The sequence below is a fragment of the Chiloscyllium plagiosum genome, chromosome 21 (assembly GCF_004010195.1).
Source record: "Chiloscyllium plagiosum isolate BGI_BamShark_2017 chromosome 21, ASM401019v2, whole genome shotgun sequence".
Lineage (NCBI taxonomy): Eukaryota > Metazoa > Chordata > Chondrichthyes > Orectolobiformes > Hemiscylliidae > Chiloscyllium > Chiloscyllium plagiosum.
Genome location: NC_057730.1, coordinates 57,584,602 through 57,601,305, shown reverse-complemented (window position 1 = coordinate 57,601,305; position 16,704 = coordinate 57,584,602). Strand labels below are relative to the sequence as shown.

The 16,704-nt window shown below is 43.5% G+C and overlaps 1 protein-coding gene across 1 annotated transcript in view; it reads left to right on the top strand.

The window, feature by feature from the left end:
* LOC122560369 (carboxylesterase notum2-like) overlaps nt 1–16,497 on the top strand; it is a 71,771-nt gene extending 55,274 nt beyond the window's left edge. Inside the window, exons 12-15 of the mRNA XM_043711005.1 lie at nt 2,086–2,186; nt 2,272–2,419; nt 6,436–6,483; nt 15,988–16,497. Of these exons, the coding sequence (XP_043566940.1) occupies nt 2,086–2,186; nt 2,272–2,419; nt 6,436–6,483; nt 15,988–16,291 (601 nt within the window). The 3' untranslated portion in view covers nt 16,292–16,497. The remainder of the gene's footprint in view (nt 1–2,085; nt 2,187–2,271; nt 2,420–6,435; nt 6,484–15,987) is intronic.
* Nucleotides 16,498–16,704: the final 207 nt, after the last annotated feature.

The following is a 16,704-nucleotide window of genomic DNA, read 5'->3' as shown; positions in this document are numbered from 1 at the left end:
GAGAGAGAGGGAGGGGAGGAAGGGGGAGGGGGAGGAAGTGGGAGGGAGGGGGAGGAAGTGGGCGGGAGGGGGAGGGAGGGGAAGGAAGGGGGTAGAAGGTTGCTCCATATAAATACTGACAGCCTTCCTAAAAGAGTGCTCCCACAAAATCCTACAGTGTGGAAACAGGCCCAACACATCCACATTGACCCTCCGAACAGTAACCCACCCAGGTCCATTTCCCTAACAAATGCTCCTAAGCTATATATTCCAACAGTACAGGCAATTTCCCATGGCCAATTCACCCTAACATGCACACCTTTGGACAGTGGGAGGAAACCACGCAAAAACAGGGAGATTGTGCAAACTCCACACAGACAGTCACCAGGGGCTCAAATCGAACCTAAGTCCCTGACACTGTGAAGCAACAGTGCTAACCACCATGCTTCTACAAATGGTTCAAATACTGATAATAGAGACTTTTTCCCAGGGCGGAAATGTCTCTCATGAGGGGTTATGACTTTAAGGTGATTGGGAGAAGATTTAAAGGAGATGTCAAAGGTTGGTTCTTCACACAGAGAGTGGTGGGTGTGTGGAATGCACTGCCAGCGGTGGGAGTAGAGTCAGAGACATTCGGGACATTTAGTGACTCTTGGATAGGCACATAGATGATAGTACAATGAAAGGTATATACATTGGTCTGATCTTAGAGTAGGATAAAGGAAAGGCACAACATCAAGGGCCGAAGGGTCTGTACTGTACTGTACTGTTTTATGTTCAATGTTCTACCGAGTGGTTCCACTTTAAACACAATGGATTTGTGCAGCCGTTTTTGTTTTATGTCCATCTCCCATATGACAGGCTGTAGGCAACACACCTTCCCCATGCTACACATGCACCCACTGCCATCCTGGCACCAACCTGGCACAGGCATATACCTGGGCTTATACAAACTGTTGGGTTCTCTCCCTGCTGAGAACCATCCTCATGTATGCAGTGTGCACCAAACAGGTCACACTCAGGTTCCTTCAGCTTAAACCAACAAGATTTTAAAGGACAGCTTTCAGAATTTTTGCTGATTTTTCTATTAACGAGTATCATATTCTCACAGCCTCAATCCCATCAGTCCCTATCCCATCAGTCCCAATCCCATCAGTTACCAATCCCATCAGCCCTTATCCCATCAGCCCCTATCCTATCAGCCCCAGTCCCATCAGTCCCAATCCCATCAGCCCCAATCTCGTCAGCCCCTATCCCATCAGTCCCAATTCCATCAGCCCCAATCCCATCAGTCCCAATCCCATCAGCCCTAATTCCATCAGACCAATCCCATCAGTCCCAATTCCATCAGTCCCAATCCCATCAGCCCCAATCCCATCAGCCCCATCCCATCAGCCCCATCCCATCAGTCCCAATCCCATCAGTCCCAATCCCATCAGCCGCTATCCCATCAGCCCCAATCACATCAGCCCCAATCCCATCAGTCCCAATCCCATCAGTCCCAATCACATCAGCCCCAATCCCATCAGCCCCTATCCCATCAGTCCCAATCCCATCAGCCCCTATCCAATCAGCATCCCCTCCTGTCCAATACCATCTATGGTAAATTCATGCAGGGAAACCAGATTGGAATTCGTATTTGACCTTGAGTGGACAGTTTGTAACTGCTTTTATGTTGCTGGGTTTGACATCACTGTAAATGTGTGAGGACCCTATAGTATTGACCCACCCACTGGGAGACAATCATTCCCCTGAGCTTTCTGTTGAAATGAAGCTGTGGCTGTAGGGGCTGAAAGTCCTCACTGTTCCAGAAATAGGAGGACTAGACCATTCAGCCCATCAAGCCTGTATAAATCTAGATTGACGCATTCCAAGCCAATGATTGGAACTGCGGGAAATTCAACCTCCCACACCTCCATCCAAATTGCTATTGCTCTCAAAATTGCAACAGCAAAGTGAAAAATGAAGATGAGATGTTAGTTGTCGTTATTATTGTGTTGATTGTGTTTATGAATGGTGAGTTTGAGTTTTTAAAATGGTTCAAAATGTGGTAATGAATATCAACAGTTGTTCTGAAGTTTTAGCTAATGGGATCTTTCTGTGCAGAATGTGGAATAGTGTTGTTCCGGAGAGATGCAGACAGCGTTATAGACGAGGAGAAGAGTGGCAATGCTTCTTTGGCTACAGGATGTATCCGTTCCTAAAATGTAAATGAAATTTGAAACTTTGCAGATTTCTGAACCTGTTGGAGGCTGGAGTAGCTGATCTAGCTAATATCTGCTCCTGTTGCAGCCCCCGTGTTTGTGGTCCAGTGGCTGTTTGATGAAGAGCAGTTGAAAATGGAGAATATTCAACTGGGAAGTCACTCCCTCACAGAAAGCCAATGGAATTATATCCAGAATCTGGGCAGAGACCTGAGAAACTCATTACGGGATGTAACGTGAGTAATGATACAATTTTAAGTATTTGTGTTTGGGTGGGAGATCATGCTAATCAGTGAGAATGGGGAAGTCCGATATCTAAATGGTGCAAACAAGTGACTCCCATTCTAAATGTATCATCATAGCCCAAGGTACTCCTCTGCCTGCCTCAAACTCCAGGAAATGGTTTTGAGTTATTATTACAGGGTACTCCAGGGTGTAAAAAGGAGGAGATATGTGAGGTGGAGGAGAGAGGCAACAAGATAACATCTGGCCCTCACATGAATTGATGGATCATGTAGATAGAATCGCGACAGGGTGGAAAAAGGCCATTTGGCCCATCGAGTCTGCACCCACCATCTGAAGAATATCCCACTCGGATCTCAGTCCCCATAACACCACATTTCCTATGGCTAATCCACACTTCCCAATAAACTATGGACAACTTAGCATGGCTAATTCACCCTAATCTGAAAATGTGTTGCTGGAAAAGCGCAGCTGGTCAGGCAGCATCCAAGGAGCAGGAGAATCGACATTTCGGCCTGAGCCCTTCTTCGGGCTCATGCCCGAAACGTCGATTCTCCTGTTCCCTGGATGCTGCCTGACCTGCTGCGCTTTTCCAGCAACATATTTTCAGCTCTGATCTCCAGCATCTGCAGTCCTCACTTTCTCCCAATCCACCCTAATGTGCACATCTTTGGGCTGTAGGAGGAAACCAGAGCACCTGGAAGAAACCCACACAGACCCAGAGAGAACATGCAAACTCCACACAGATAGTTACTCGAGGGTAGAATTGAACCCAGGACCCAGGACCCTGGGCTCAGGTAACCACTGAGCCACCATGCTGCCCTGTGTGAGAAGGGTGCACTGTACTGAAGGTGCTGTTGAAGAATTGTTCCAGCTTCAGCTGTTGGGTCAGTTCTTTCTGTAGCTGTGAATGTTCTCCCAGCACCGAGCTCAGGAGACAATGGGGAGGTCAGGTGGACCGTCCCAGTAACCAACCCATCAGATAACTCATAGAACCCGAGAGTTCATCCAATTTCTCACAACAATACGGCTGCAGCAGAATAACTGTTCATGTTCATCACCCTACTGGCTGGCTCAAGATGCCATAAAGGGGGCAGGTGACATATTTTAGGGTTTGACAGTCAATCCTTTCCATAGAGTATGAGCACAGAAGGGGACAAATCCCTTCAATATATGCAGGAGAACTTTCTGGAATTGTACATATCTAGTCTGACCAGGGAGGGAGCTGTTCTGGACATAAGACAGGCCCAGTGGAGAAGGTCAGAGTAAGTACAGCCACTCCCAGAATATTTTTTATTTATTCATGGGATAAAGGTGTCACTGGCTAGGCAGCATTTATTGCCCATCCTTAATTACCCAGAGGGCAGTTAAGAGTCAACCCCATTGCTGTGGGTCAGGAGTCACATGTAGGCCAGACTAGGTAAGGATGGAGATTCCTTCCCTAAAGGACATCAGTGATCCAGATGGGTTTATTTTCAACAATCAATTTATGGTTACCATTAGATTCTTAATTCCAGGTTTTTAAAAATTGGATTTAAATTCCACCATGACAGTGATTTGAACCCAGGTCCCCAGAATATTATTTGAGTGGCTGGGTTAACAATCCAGCGATCAGCTTCCCTATAATATTCATGTTTGCCTGTGGTGAGGTGCCAAGCACCCCACGTGGCAAATCCAGATTTGTTCGGTTTTGCCATGACGCCTTTATCCTGAAGAAATCTGGCCACTCCTAGCAATGCTCACACTCTGTTACCAAGGACAACGTGTCCAGCTGAAGGCCACCACGGTGATATTGTGACTGTGACAAACGTTGAGGGTTTTGAGGATCTGGAACTGTCCTTATTGATAAACACTGAGGATATCCCACAAGTTTGCCACTTTCTGTGATATCAATAACTTCCAAAGACATTGTTGATGGAAATTCCTGGGAGGTTGAGGTGGAGACGCAGAAAGTAGAACATGAGCAGGACCTTCATTTGGAAATGGACTTGGACATATTTCTGAGGGGCATGTGAAAGCCTCCAACCAACAATGGGCTCTCATTGGATCCCCAGTTTGCTCCATCATCCCATTGTTTTCTGGAAAGGACTATTTCTTCAACATTGTATCCACCACAGAACCTTAGTGAACTCTAGGCCTGTCTGAATACATGAGAATGGAATAGTGTACCTTCACTGAGGCATTCATGAGGGTTTAGAGTCATAGAGATGTACAGCACGGAAACAGACCCTTCAGTCCAACCCGTCCATGCTGACCAGATATCCCAACCCAATCTAGTCCCACCTGCCAGCACCCGACCTATATCCCTCTAAACCCTTCCTATTCATATACCCATCCAGATACCTCTTAAATATTGCAATTGTACCAGCATCCACCACACCCTCTGGCAGCTCATTCCATACACGTACCACCCTTATTTGTATAGAAATGGTGTGCATGATATGAGGAAAAGGGAGAAGTCAGGCACTAGTGGATAGAACTGGTACAGGGGCCGAATGGCCTCCTCCAGTGTTGTAACTACTCAGTGATTCACTTTTATTATAACTGATTCCTGTCTAGCCAATAACTTGCACTTCCCTTGGCCACCTGAACCTAGCTCCAGCATCAGAGAGTGAACAGTGGCTCCTGGGGTAGGTGGGTTTAGGGGGAGTGAGCTGGACCACTTCTTATTGCATCCAGTGAGCCCCTGCCTGGTCAGCAGGAATGTGTCTCCTGTCAGTAACACTCACGTAGTTCTGGGGAAATAAGTTAGCAGCTGAGAATGGGGCTTCTGTCTTGAGAAACAACAAGTTGATTCCAATGAGCTGCAAGACCTTTCGTCTGATCATGGGATATTTGACTTAATGCTGTTGTCAGATTTTGCAAAACTGAACAACAGCAATCTATGAACTGGCTCCAAGCTCCTGAAGTTGGTCAATGTAAAAGGGAGTCTCTGTGCTCCCTGGCATCTTCAGAAAGAGATTGGGGGAGATGGGGATGTGAGAGATGTTACAGGTTTCAGTTCTGTTGTATCAATGGATGCAATGAAGAGAATCCCTTCTATTGTGTGCACTGGCCAAAGGGATGTCAACTCCTCAGCCTCATCAGGGATTGACAGAACATGCTGAAACATTCCCAGGGCACCAGATGTTGGCTGTGATCAGATAATTGCAAACAGACTGTAAAGAAACAACAGCAGGTTTGAGTATAGCTGACGTTTTGGGATAAGTCTTTTTGAATGACCACCTACTCCCAGAATTACTTCTTGCAAAAAAAGTTACCTCAAACTTTCTTTGAGAAAGAAATGTTTAGAAAATGTTGGAGTTCTGGAAGAGTAGGAGATAGAAACAAACATTTTATAGATTCCCAGCATCCAGAGTATTGGCCTTTCATTATGAGGTAGAAGTTTGGCTTAGTCTGCACCAACAGGTAATAGGGGGTCGATCTCTCATTGTACCTGGAGCATGGTGTTCAGTTCCCGAATGCAATAATCTGTCTTTACCTTAGCTGCCTGGTATTGTTTGGAGGAGGAATAGCACTTAGCGAACTGAAGAGGACACTGCTGTTGAACATTAAGTATCTCGACAGTTGTTAGGACCATTTTCGCTGTGAGACTACATCGATTTTTTCAGTTTAATATTCTGAGGAACAGTTTGCTCAATAATGAAGGGTAAATGCTACTGTGAATCACCAGCCCAGAATCTCGACACAACTGACATAACCACAAAGTACTCATTAGAAAAATTTGCAATCTCTTTTTCAAAATTCATCTGCTGTCACTCGGACTTGAAAAGTCTTGGGTAGTTGCATCATGAGAAAAAACTTAAAATATGAGTTAGCTGTTTTCTGCAGATTGCAACAGCAACCGTTTGCCTGATATCACTCAAACGGTGTAGAACACACAAGGTCATTTCATTTGACATTGTCTAAGATGCCTTAGCAAGGAACAATATATTTTGAGTGTTTCTATATACTGTTTTAAGGTTTATTGCATAATATTTGTAGATAATTCGAATTCTCTCTATTTTAGAGCTGTTTTTGCCCCAGCATGTCTTGCACACACCATGATCTTGAAAAGGTAAGGTATTAAAATGTTAAATAAGTTGAAAACTTGCACAAAGTAGCATTGGATTTGTATTCTTCTGTGGTGAATTAGCTCATTAAACAGTTTCCAGAGGACATTTATTTCCTCTGCTGTTTCTGTCAGAGCACATCTGCACTCGATCACTCATACATTCCACAATGCAGTTCGACAGGAGATTAGGCCTGTACTGTCGCGCTATTTTTAAACTTCAGGCTATCATTTCAGTTCAGTTAATCATTGCCTCACTAAAGTGAAGTAACAAATTATGTTAAATGAATGAATTTAAATTTTGCAAGATTGCAGTGAATATTCTAGTCTGAGTTGTAAATGAACATAGAACATAGAACATTACAGCGCAGTATAGGCCCTTGGGCCCTCGATGTTGCGCCGACCTGTCATACTAATCTGAAGTCCATCTAACCTACACTATTCCATGTTGGTTGATATGCTTGTCCAATGATGACTTAAATGTACTTAAAGTTGGCGAATCTACTACCGTTGCAGGCAAAACATTCCATACCCTTACTACTCTGAATAAAGAAACTACCTCTGACATCTGTCCTATATCTATCACCCCTCAATTTAAAGCTATGCCCCCTCGTGCTCACCGTCACCATACTTGGAAAAAGGCTTTCCCTGTCCACCCTATCTAACCCTCTGATTATCTTATATGTCTCTATTAAATCATCTCTCAATCTTCTTCTCTCTAACGAAAACAGCCTCAAGTCCCTCAGCCTTTCCTCATAAGACCTTCCCTCCATACCAGGCAACATCCTAGTAAATCTTCTCTACACCCTTTCCAAAGCTTCCACATCCTTCTTATAATGCGGTGACCAGAACTGTACACAATACTCCCAAATGCGTCTGCACCAGAGTTTTGTACAGCTGCAGCATAACCTCATGGTTCCGGAACTTGATCCCTCTATTAATAAAAGCTAAAACACTGTATGCCTTCTTAACAACTCTGTCAACCTGGGTGGCAACTTTCAAGGATCTGTGTACCTGGACACTGAGATCTCTCTGCTCATCTACACTACCAAGAATCTTACCATTAGCCCAGTACTTTGCATTCCGGTTACTCCAACCAAAGTGAATCACCTCACACTTGTCCACATTAAACTCCATTTGCCACCTCTCAGCCCAGCTCTGCAGCTTATCTAAGTCTCTCTGTAACCGTGCTGACTCTCCCTAATCAAATTATTCTTTTCTGGATGATTATAAATCCTATATCTTATAACCTTTTCCAACACTTTACCAACAACTTGAAGTAAGGCTCACTGGTCTATAATTACCAGGTTGTCTCTACTCCCCTTCTTGAACAGGGGAACCACATTTGCTATCCTCCAGTCTTCTGGCACTATTCCTGTAGACAATGAAGATTTAAAGATCAATGTCAATCTCCTCCCTGGCTTCCCAGAGGATCCAAGGATAAATCCCATCTGGCCCAGGGGACCTATCTATTTTCACACTCTGTAGGAGTTCTAATACCTCTTCCTTGTGAACCTCAATCACACCTAGCCTAGTAGCCTATATCTCAGTATTCTCCTTGACAACATTATCGTTTTCTAGATTGAATACTGTTGAAAAATATTCATTAAGTGCTTCCCCTATCTCCTCTGACTCCACACACAACTTCCCACTACTATCCTTGACTGGCCCTAATCTTAATCTCGTCATTCTTTTGTTCCTGAAAAATATTCATTTAGTGCTTCCCCTATCTCCTCTGACTCCAAACACAACTTCCCACTACTATCCTTGAGTGGCCCTAATCTTACTCTCGTCATTCTTTTATTCCTTAAATACCTATAGAAAGCCTTAGGGTTTACCCTGATCCTATCCACCAACACCTTCTCATGTCTTCTCCTGGCTCTTCTGAACTCTCTCTTTAGGTCTTTCCTGGCTACGTTGTAATCCTCAAGCGCCCTAACTGAGCCTTCACATCTCATCCTAACATAAGCTGCCTTCTTCCTCTTGACCAGAGATTCCACTTCCTTCATAAACCACAGCTCCCACGCTCTACAGCTTCCTCCCTGCCTGACAGGTACATACTTATCTAGGACACACAGGACCTTTTCCTTGAATAAGCTCCACATTTCTAATGTGCCATCCCCTGCAGTCCTTCCCCATCCTATGCTTCCGAAATCTTGCCTAATCGCATCATAATCGCGAAACGGTGGTACAGTGGTTAGCACTGCTGCCTCACAGCTCCAGAGACCCGGGTTCAATTCCCGCCTCAGGTGACTGTCTGTGTGGAGTTTGCACGTTCTCCCCGTGTCTGCGTGGGTTTCCTCCGGGTGCTCCGGTTTCGTCCCACAGTCCAAAAAAAAATGTGCAGGTTAGGTGAATTGGCCATACTAAATTGCCCGTAGAGTTAGGTGTAGGGGTAAATGTAGGTGAATGGGTCTGGATGGGTTGCTCTTCAGAGGGTCAGTGTGGACTTGTTGGGCCGAAGGGCCTGTTTCCACACTGTAAGTAATCTAATCTAATTGCCTTTCCCCCAGCTGTAACTCTTGCCCAGTGGTATTCACCTATCCCTTTCTATCACTAAAGTAAACATAACAGAATTGTGATCGCTATCACCAAAGTGCTCACCTACTTCCAAGTCTAACACCTGGCCGGGTCCATTACCCAGTACCAAATCTAATGAGGCTTCGCCCCTTGTTGGCCTGTCTACATATTTACATTACATGTAAATATTTGGTGCTGTTGTTATTAGTTTTGGACCACAATATCAAAGAGTTTTGACTTTTCAAGATCAACCTGAAACATTTTTGACGGTCTTCAATGGAAGACACGAGGCTCATTTTGATGCTTAAAATGCGTCATAGAAAATGAATTCTGTTCATCAAAACAATCACATGTATACTACACTCTTTGCAGAAAGAGGAAGGTCTCTGAGTGCTTTATAAAAGGTGATCGCAGGGCAGGAGAGAAAGGGGGCATTGTGTGGGTTCAACAGAATGACTTTAAGAAGTCTTCTGCAATTATGAAGGGAGTTTGCAAGAGATAAAGGCACAGCAGCCACTGGGGGAGTCAGCAAGAAGAAATCACCGGAGTTGATGGAGCAGAGTTTGTTGGTCGGGATGTACAACTCTGGGTATATCAAGCAAATTGAAGGAAGGGTCATTGAGCGAGCTATCGGGCAGCACTTAATAATCAATAACGTACTCACTGACACTCAGCTTGGGTTCTGCAAAGAGCACTCAACTCCTGACCTCACTACAGCTTTGGTTCAAAAATGGACATCAGAGCTGAATTCCAGAGGGGAGGGGAGAGTGACAGCCCTTGACATCAAGGCTACATTTGACCAAGTGTGGCATCACAGAGCCCTGGCAAAACTGGAATCAGTGGGTATCAGGGGGCAAACTCTCAACTGGCCGGAGTCAGACCTGAGACATAGGAAGGTGGTCGTGGTTATTGAATGTCAGTCATCTCAGCTCCAGGACATCTCTGTAGGAGCTCCTCAGGGGAGTGTCCTAGGCCCAACCATCTTCAGCTGCTTCATCAATGATTTTCCCTCCGTCATAAACTCAGAAATGGGGATGTTCACCGATGATTATACAATGTTCAGTACCATTTGCAACTCATAGAGTAATAGAGTCATGCAACACAGAAATAGACCTTTCAGTCCAACTCATTACTGTTGACCAAGTTTCCCAAACTAAACTAGCCCCACCTGCATGCGTTTGGCCCAAATCTTTCTAAAATTTCTTCTTCATGATCCTGTCCAAATATTTTTTAAATGCTGCAATTGTACCTGCATCTACCATTACCTCTGGCAGTTCATTCCACGCATGAACCATCCTCTGTATGAAAATATTGATCCATAGCTCCCTTTTAAATTTTTCACCTCTCACCTTAAAAATATTCCCTCTAGTTTTGAACTCCCACACCATAGGGAAAAGACCTTTGCTATTCACCTTATCTGTGCCCCTCATGATTTTATAAACGTCTATATGGTCACCCCTCAGCCTCCTACATTCCAGGGAAAAACGTACCAGACTATTCGGCCAGTCCTTATAACTCAAACCTTCCATTTCCAGCAACATCCTGGTCAATCTTTTCTGAACCCTATCCAATTTGAGTAATATCCTTCCCATAGAGGGTGACCAGAACTATACACAGTGCTCCAAAAATGGCCTCACCAACATCCTGTACAACCTCAACATGATGTCCCAACTCTTATCCTCAATGGCCTGGACAATAAAGACTAGCATGCTAAACACCTTCTTTACCACTCTGTCTACCCAAGATGCAACTTTCAAAGAACTATTACCTGCACTGTTAGGTCTCTCTATTCCACAATCAACTGTATAATTCCTACCCTTGTTTGTTTTAACAAAATACAACACCTCACATTTATCAAATTAAACTCCATCTGCCACTCCTTGGCACATTGACCCAAATGATCAAGATCCTTTTTTAATCCCAGATAATCTTCTTCACTGTCCACTATACCACCACGTTTTGTTCATCTGCAAATTTACTGACCATTACTCATCCAAATTGTTTATGTAAATGGCGAACAATAGTGGAACACCACTAGTCTGAGGCCTCCGGTCTGAAACACAACCCTCCACCACCACTCTCTGTCTCCTACTGTTAAGCCAATCTTGTATCCAACTGGCCATTGACTCCTCAGGTAAGATCCAGCAACAACATGCACGATCAGGCAGATTAGTGGTAAGTACCATTTATGGCAGTACCAGGCAATGATCGATGCAATAAGACAGAATCGAACCATTGTCCCTTGATGTTCAGTGATGTTGCCATCATTGAATATTGCAGCTGTTTTGAACTTTAGTTGGGCCACATTTGGAATATTGTGTTCAGATCTGGTCGCCACATCACCAGAAAGGTGTGGAGGCTTTGGAGAGGTTACAGGAATGGTTTACCAGAATATTGCCTGGTCTAGATGGTATTAGCGATGAGGAGTGATTTGGAGATGCCAGTGTTGGACTGGGGTGTACAAAGTTAAAAATCACACAACACCAGGTTATAGTCCAACAGGTTTAATTGGAAGCACTAGCTTTCAGAGCGACGCTCCTTCATCAGGTGGTTGTGCTATGAGGAGAGATTGGACAAGTTTCACTTGAACATTGGAGGATAAGGGATGACCTGAAAGAAGTTTACAAAATGATGACAGGGATGCACAGAATGGAGAGTCAGAATCTTTTTTCCCAGGGTAGAAGTATCAATTAATATGGGCCCAGGTTTAAGATAAAAAGGGAGTAGATTTAAAGGAGGCGTGAGAGGCAGGTGCCTTACATAGAGGGTGGGAAGTACCTGGAACATGGTGCCAGAGGAGGTGGGGGAGGGTGGCAGGTGTGAACACAATAGCAACGTTTAAGAAGCATCTTGACAGATACATGAATAAGCAGGGAATAGAGGAATACGGACTGCATAAAGGCCAAAGGTTTTTAGTTTAGAAAGGCATCATGTGTTGGCACAGACTTGGTGGGCTGAAGGGCCTGTTCCTGTGCTGTACTGTTCTTTGCTGTTGTTCTTTGAATCCCCTACTATCAACTTCCTGAGGGTGACCATTGACCTGACACTGAACTGGCCTTGCCACAGAAATACAATAGTTACAAGAGCAGGTCAGAGACTGAGAATTCTGCAGCAAGGAACTCATCTCCTGTCTCCTCAAATCCTGGGCAGCATCTACAAGACACAATCAGGGCCAGAAAGTTAGTGGCTGGAGATTAAGTATTGGAGATGCCTCACCTGATTTTAGTTTCCTGTTCTCCAACCCCAGCTCAAACTGGATTACCCAGCTGTGAGACTTGGTAAGAGTAGGATACTGATGGTGTAGGACTTGGTGTGGAAGACGTTTCAGGATGTAGCCTTCCAGTCAGGTTGGAGTGACAGGGGGCTGATCACCTACAAAGAGAGAATTCCAGTAATCCCAACAGGAATTCATCAAACTAACAGACTAGTGTCTCAGTAACACTGGTAGGAGCAGAGGAGGGAAATATTCTGGACGTAAAAACGGCCATTTTGTTGATATTGGTCATGGAAAGAAGGTAAATCAGTTGAAGTCAAAGTCAGTAGTCACACAACACCAGGTTATAATCCATCAGGTTCATTTGAAATCAAAAGATTTCTGATGACTTCATCTGACCAAGGAGCAGCGCTCTGAAAGCTTGTGATTTCAAATAAACCTGTTGGACTATAACCTAGCATCGTGTGACTTCTGACCTTGTCTACCCCAGTCCAACACCAGCACCTCCACAACAGTTGAGGTCACTAGGATGGCAAGTGCTCTCCCTGGGGACAGAGCTGTGAGTGTGGGAGGAGTGAGTTGATGAAGTCCTGAGCTCTACCTGCAAGGAGTTCCCGATACCTCATCAAACATTTTTGTCCAGTTTTAAAATAATGTAAACCTGATTCTTTAAACATCTGGTTCATTTTTTATTTGAAAAAGAAGCTCTGTAAAATTATGTTGTCAGCTAAAAATGATAGGTCACATTCTGGAAATGTTTTAATGGTTTATGTTTGTTGTCATGTGCACATCTCTGAATATATTTGAACATGTTTAATTCCTATTCTAAGGTAACCCCACATTGTCCTTTCTCAAACTTGGTGTCAAGGAAGTAAGAATGCTAAATCTCATTATTAATCATAATATTTGTCTCTTTGGGAATTTCAGTCAGTAATTAATAGCTCTTGCAAGAACCTTCGATAGTAAGAACCTGGGAAAAATGTCAAATTAATTTAAGATCACTATAATTGAAATATTTCAATATATTTTACCACTCACGTTGTGCAATCAGCCTAATGGACATTCATACAAATTGTTCCAAAGATAATTTACACATTTTTGACAATTAGTTTTGTCTTGATATCCCTCCATCATCCCAGCAATCGCACAGTTACCCAAAACCCAAGGATCTTGCACTGCATTTACACTAAACATGATCACGACAGAACAGCTTCTGTTCCACAATATGTAACACCAATGCAAATTCAGAATCAAATAACACAAATGGTAAACTAATATATTTAAACTCAATTTTCACTCCCAGAAAGGGGTGGCTTGGTAACAGGTCAGCAGGGAAAATGCAGAAATCTAAAGCAGGAACTTAACCTGCTTCCAAAACAGTCACTTCCTGTATTAAGGAGAGCAACCAATCCACTTACAGAAACTGGAATGGAGATTTAAATATGAAAAAGAGGGTGCATACCTTCATTTTACGTGACTTTAATTATAACCAATGGGTCTGAGGTCATGCTATCGGTGCCTCTCCTGCAGTACCTATAGGACAGGAGTGCCAATAGTAAATGGGTACAATCCCATCATGCTCAGTCTGTCAGCTCAGTCTATCATCCATGTCCTCCCCTCAACATCACCATCTGATACCCTCTGCCACCCTGTGATAGACCACTAGGGGAGCTTCCATCATCTGGATCTCCCTGGTATCAGGATCCCATCTCTCTATGATCAAGACCCCATCCCCACACAATTCTCTCACCTTCCCCAATTCGGTTTCAACCTGTAAAAGGCTGCCTGATGGTGGGAAATACATTATAAGGAGGCAAGCATATAGTCCTGCTGGAATAGCTCTTGTGGTGTAGTGGTAGTGTCCCTACCTCTGATCCACAAGACTGGGGTTCAAGTCACACACTCCCAAGGTATGTGGTAACCTCACTGATCAGGAATTCTGGGTTTTCCCTTGCTCTCTGAAAGACACCATTTCCATTTTACAGTCAGGCCTGTGTCTGTAAATACATAGTTGCTCTCCAACGCAAAAGGAGAATGAAGCCACAGGACCTTCTTAAAGTGTGATGACGTGATAGCCAAGTCGAAGCAAGACTTCATCTAATTTAAACATCACTAACAGCATTGTGGGGTCAACCCACAGCACATGGACTGCAGCGGTTCAAGAAGGCAGCTCACCCCCACCTTCTCAAGGGGCAACTAGGGACAGGCAATAAATGCTGGGCCAAGCCAGTGACACCCACATCCCAGAAGCAAATTCTTACCCCAAGATGTAACAGTCTAGTCTTTATGATTATACTGTATTTTTTCTAACATTCCATGACATTTTCCTGTTCTATGTACCCAGATCCATTATGCTGTTTGTATTGTTAGTGGTTTCAGCTCTTAGTAATATGGAAAATACCTTCTAACATCTAATGTAGCTGAAGTCACACATCTTCAATGGTCTTTAGGAAGGACTTTATCAAATCATTTCTGCAAGTCTATATAAATAACATTCCCCCTTCCACTACACAGCCATTCAAATTCAGTATGATTCATCAGGCATGGCCTACCTTTTACAAGTGCATAATGGTTCTCTCTGACTAGCAGCAGATTCTCCAGGTATTGAGTCACTCTGTCCTCGGTGATAAATTTCAGTAATTTCTCGACAGCACATGTTGAGCCAACTGCTCCAGATTTCCCTTGCTTTTCTTAGAGAGCTGTTGTAATGAAGGATTTGGTCTATATTTAACTTTTCAGATCGTGTTTGACAACCTAACACATTTTTGTGACAACTTGTTTCTTGGATAATGGAGGTTCCATGGATTTTTCTCAAACTACTGCCAACCGTGGCTGAAGGATTGCTGGAAAGGCTGGACAAATAGTTGTCTGTTTAATTTCTCCAGGGTTTTCACTGAAGTTTCACAACTTAGGGGGAGCTCCAGGGAAATTGTCAGCATAGAAGCACTCATCCACTTGACTACACACTTTATTTAAATCCCTATGATAAGGGGAGTGTTAACTCTCAATCCACTCTCAATGCAAAAATACCAAAAACAACTTACACATAAGGTCACAAAACATTGCTGTATTGTAAATTAGATTAGTTATAATTTCAAACTAAATTATACAATTGGATTCAAACATAAAGGTAAAGTTACCTTAGCCTCATTACAGAGAGAGCGCGTGCTAGTGATGGTTAAATCTCAGGCAAGGGGACAGTCCAGTGTGGTGACCTCAGCTGGTGGAGGAATTGAACCCACACTGTTGGTATCATAAACCAGCCATGCAACCAACTGAGCTAACCAACCTGGAAACAAAGCACCGATTCTTCATGATTCTTCATGATTAGTGAACTCCTAAAGTAGAACTGCAGTGGAATACTGACCTTGAATGTTTACCTGAAACTTCTGCAGCAGTTTTAGTTTGCCACATTAACCAATGTGTTAAAGTTGAAAGCCAAGGAAGACCAACTCTACCTAAAGACGACTATAAATTTAAGAACGAAACCAACAAATGCTGGTGACGACAGCGGGTCAGGTAGCATCCACGGAGACGACAGTGGGTCAGGTAGCATCCACGGAGACAGAGAGAGAGTGAGAGCTAATGTTTTGAGTCTAGATGACTCTTCATCAGAGCTGTGATGACTCAAAACATTGGCTTGCTCTCTCTCCCTGGATGAATGCTGCCTGATCCACTGTGATCTCCAGCACTTTTTGTCTTCAGCATAGATTCCAGCACCTGCAGTAATCTGCATGGACAATGATTCTAACAATCCTCCTCTATTATTGTTCTAGCAACTGGCTGGACTTCCAGGTAAGAGGAGCTGCCTTGAATAGGGCTTTACAGTGTTGGGACCGCAGTCTGCAAGAGACCAGGAACTCAACGTCCTCAGTGAGAAACTGCTCCTTTCACTTCATTGATCAGTGCCGGTTACCGCATTGTAACCCCACGTGCCCAGCTCTTCACGATCAGGTCACAGGGCAAGAGGTGAACATGATTCAGCTGCTGATGGATATGGGCTTTGATATTCAGAGAATAGCACAGCAGCTGGGAATGGGACCCAGTCACTTGCTGGGAATGCTCAGTAATGGAGGCTAAACTCTTCAAACTAATCTCATTGTTTTCCTCTGTGCAGGAAGATTTACAGTAAAAACAAACCTGTATTTCAGTCACAGCATTGCTTGGTTAACAAAGCTGGAATTTTAAATTAGCATGCTCAGTTATTTAGAAACTATTCTAGTTTAGTATAACAATATATTTTTAACCTAGCAGTATTCAATGTGGTTCAACTCCTTTACTGTCAATGTGCCTTTTTTTTGTGAAAAGTGATGGGTTTAATTTGTACTTAACATTTCTGTAAACTGTATTCTTCACTTTTGTTGAGTATTTGGCTTTGATCATTTCTAATCTAGAATGATATCAAAGCAACCCATAAATTACTGGTATTAAATAAGCAAAACTAAATCACGTCTTTTATTAATGATTAAGACAAGTCTGTTTGTAACTAACAG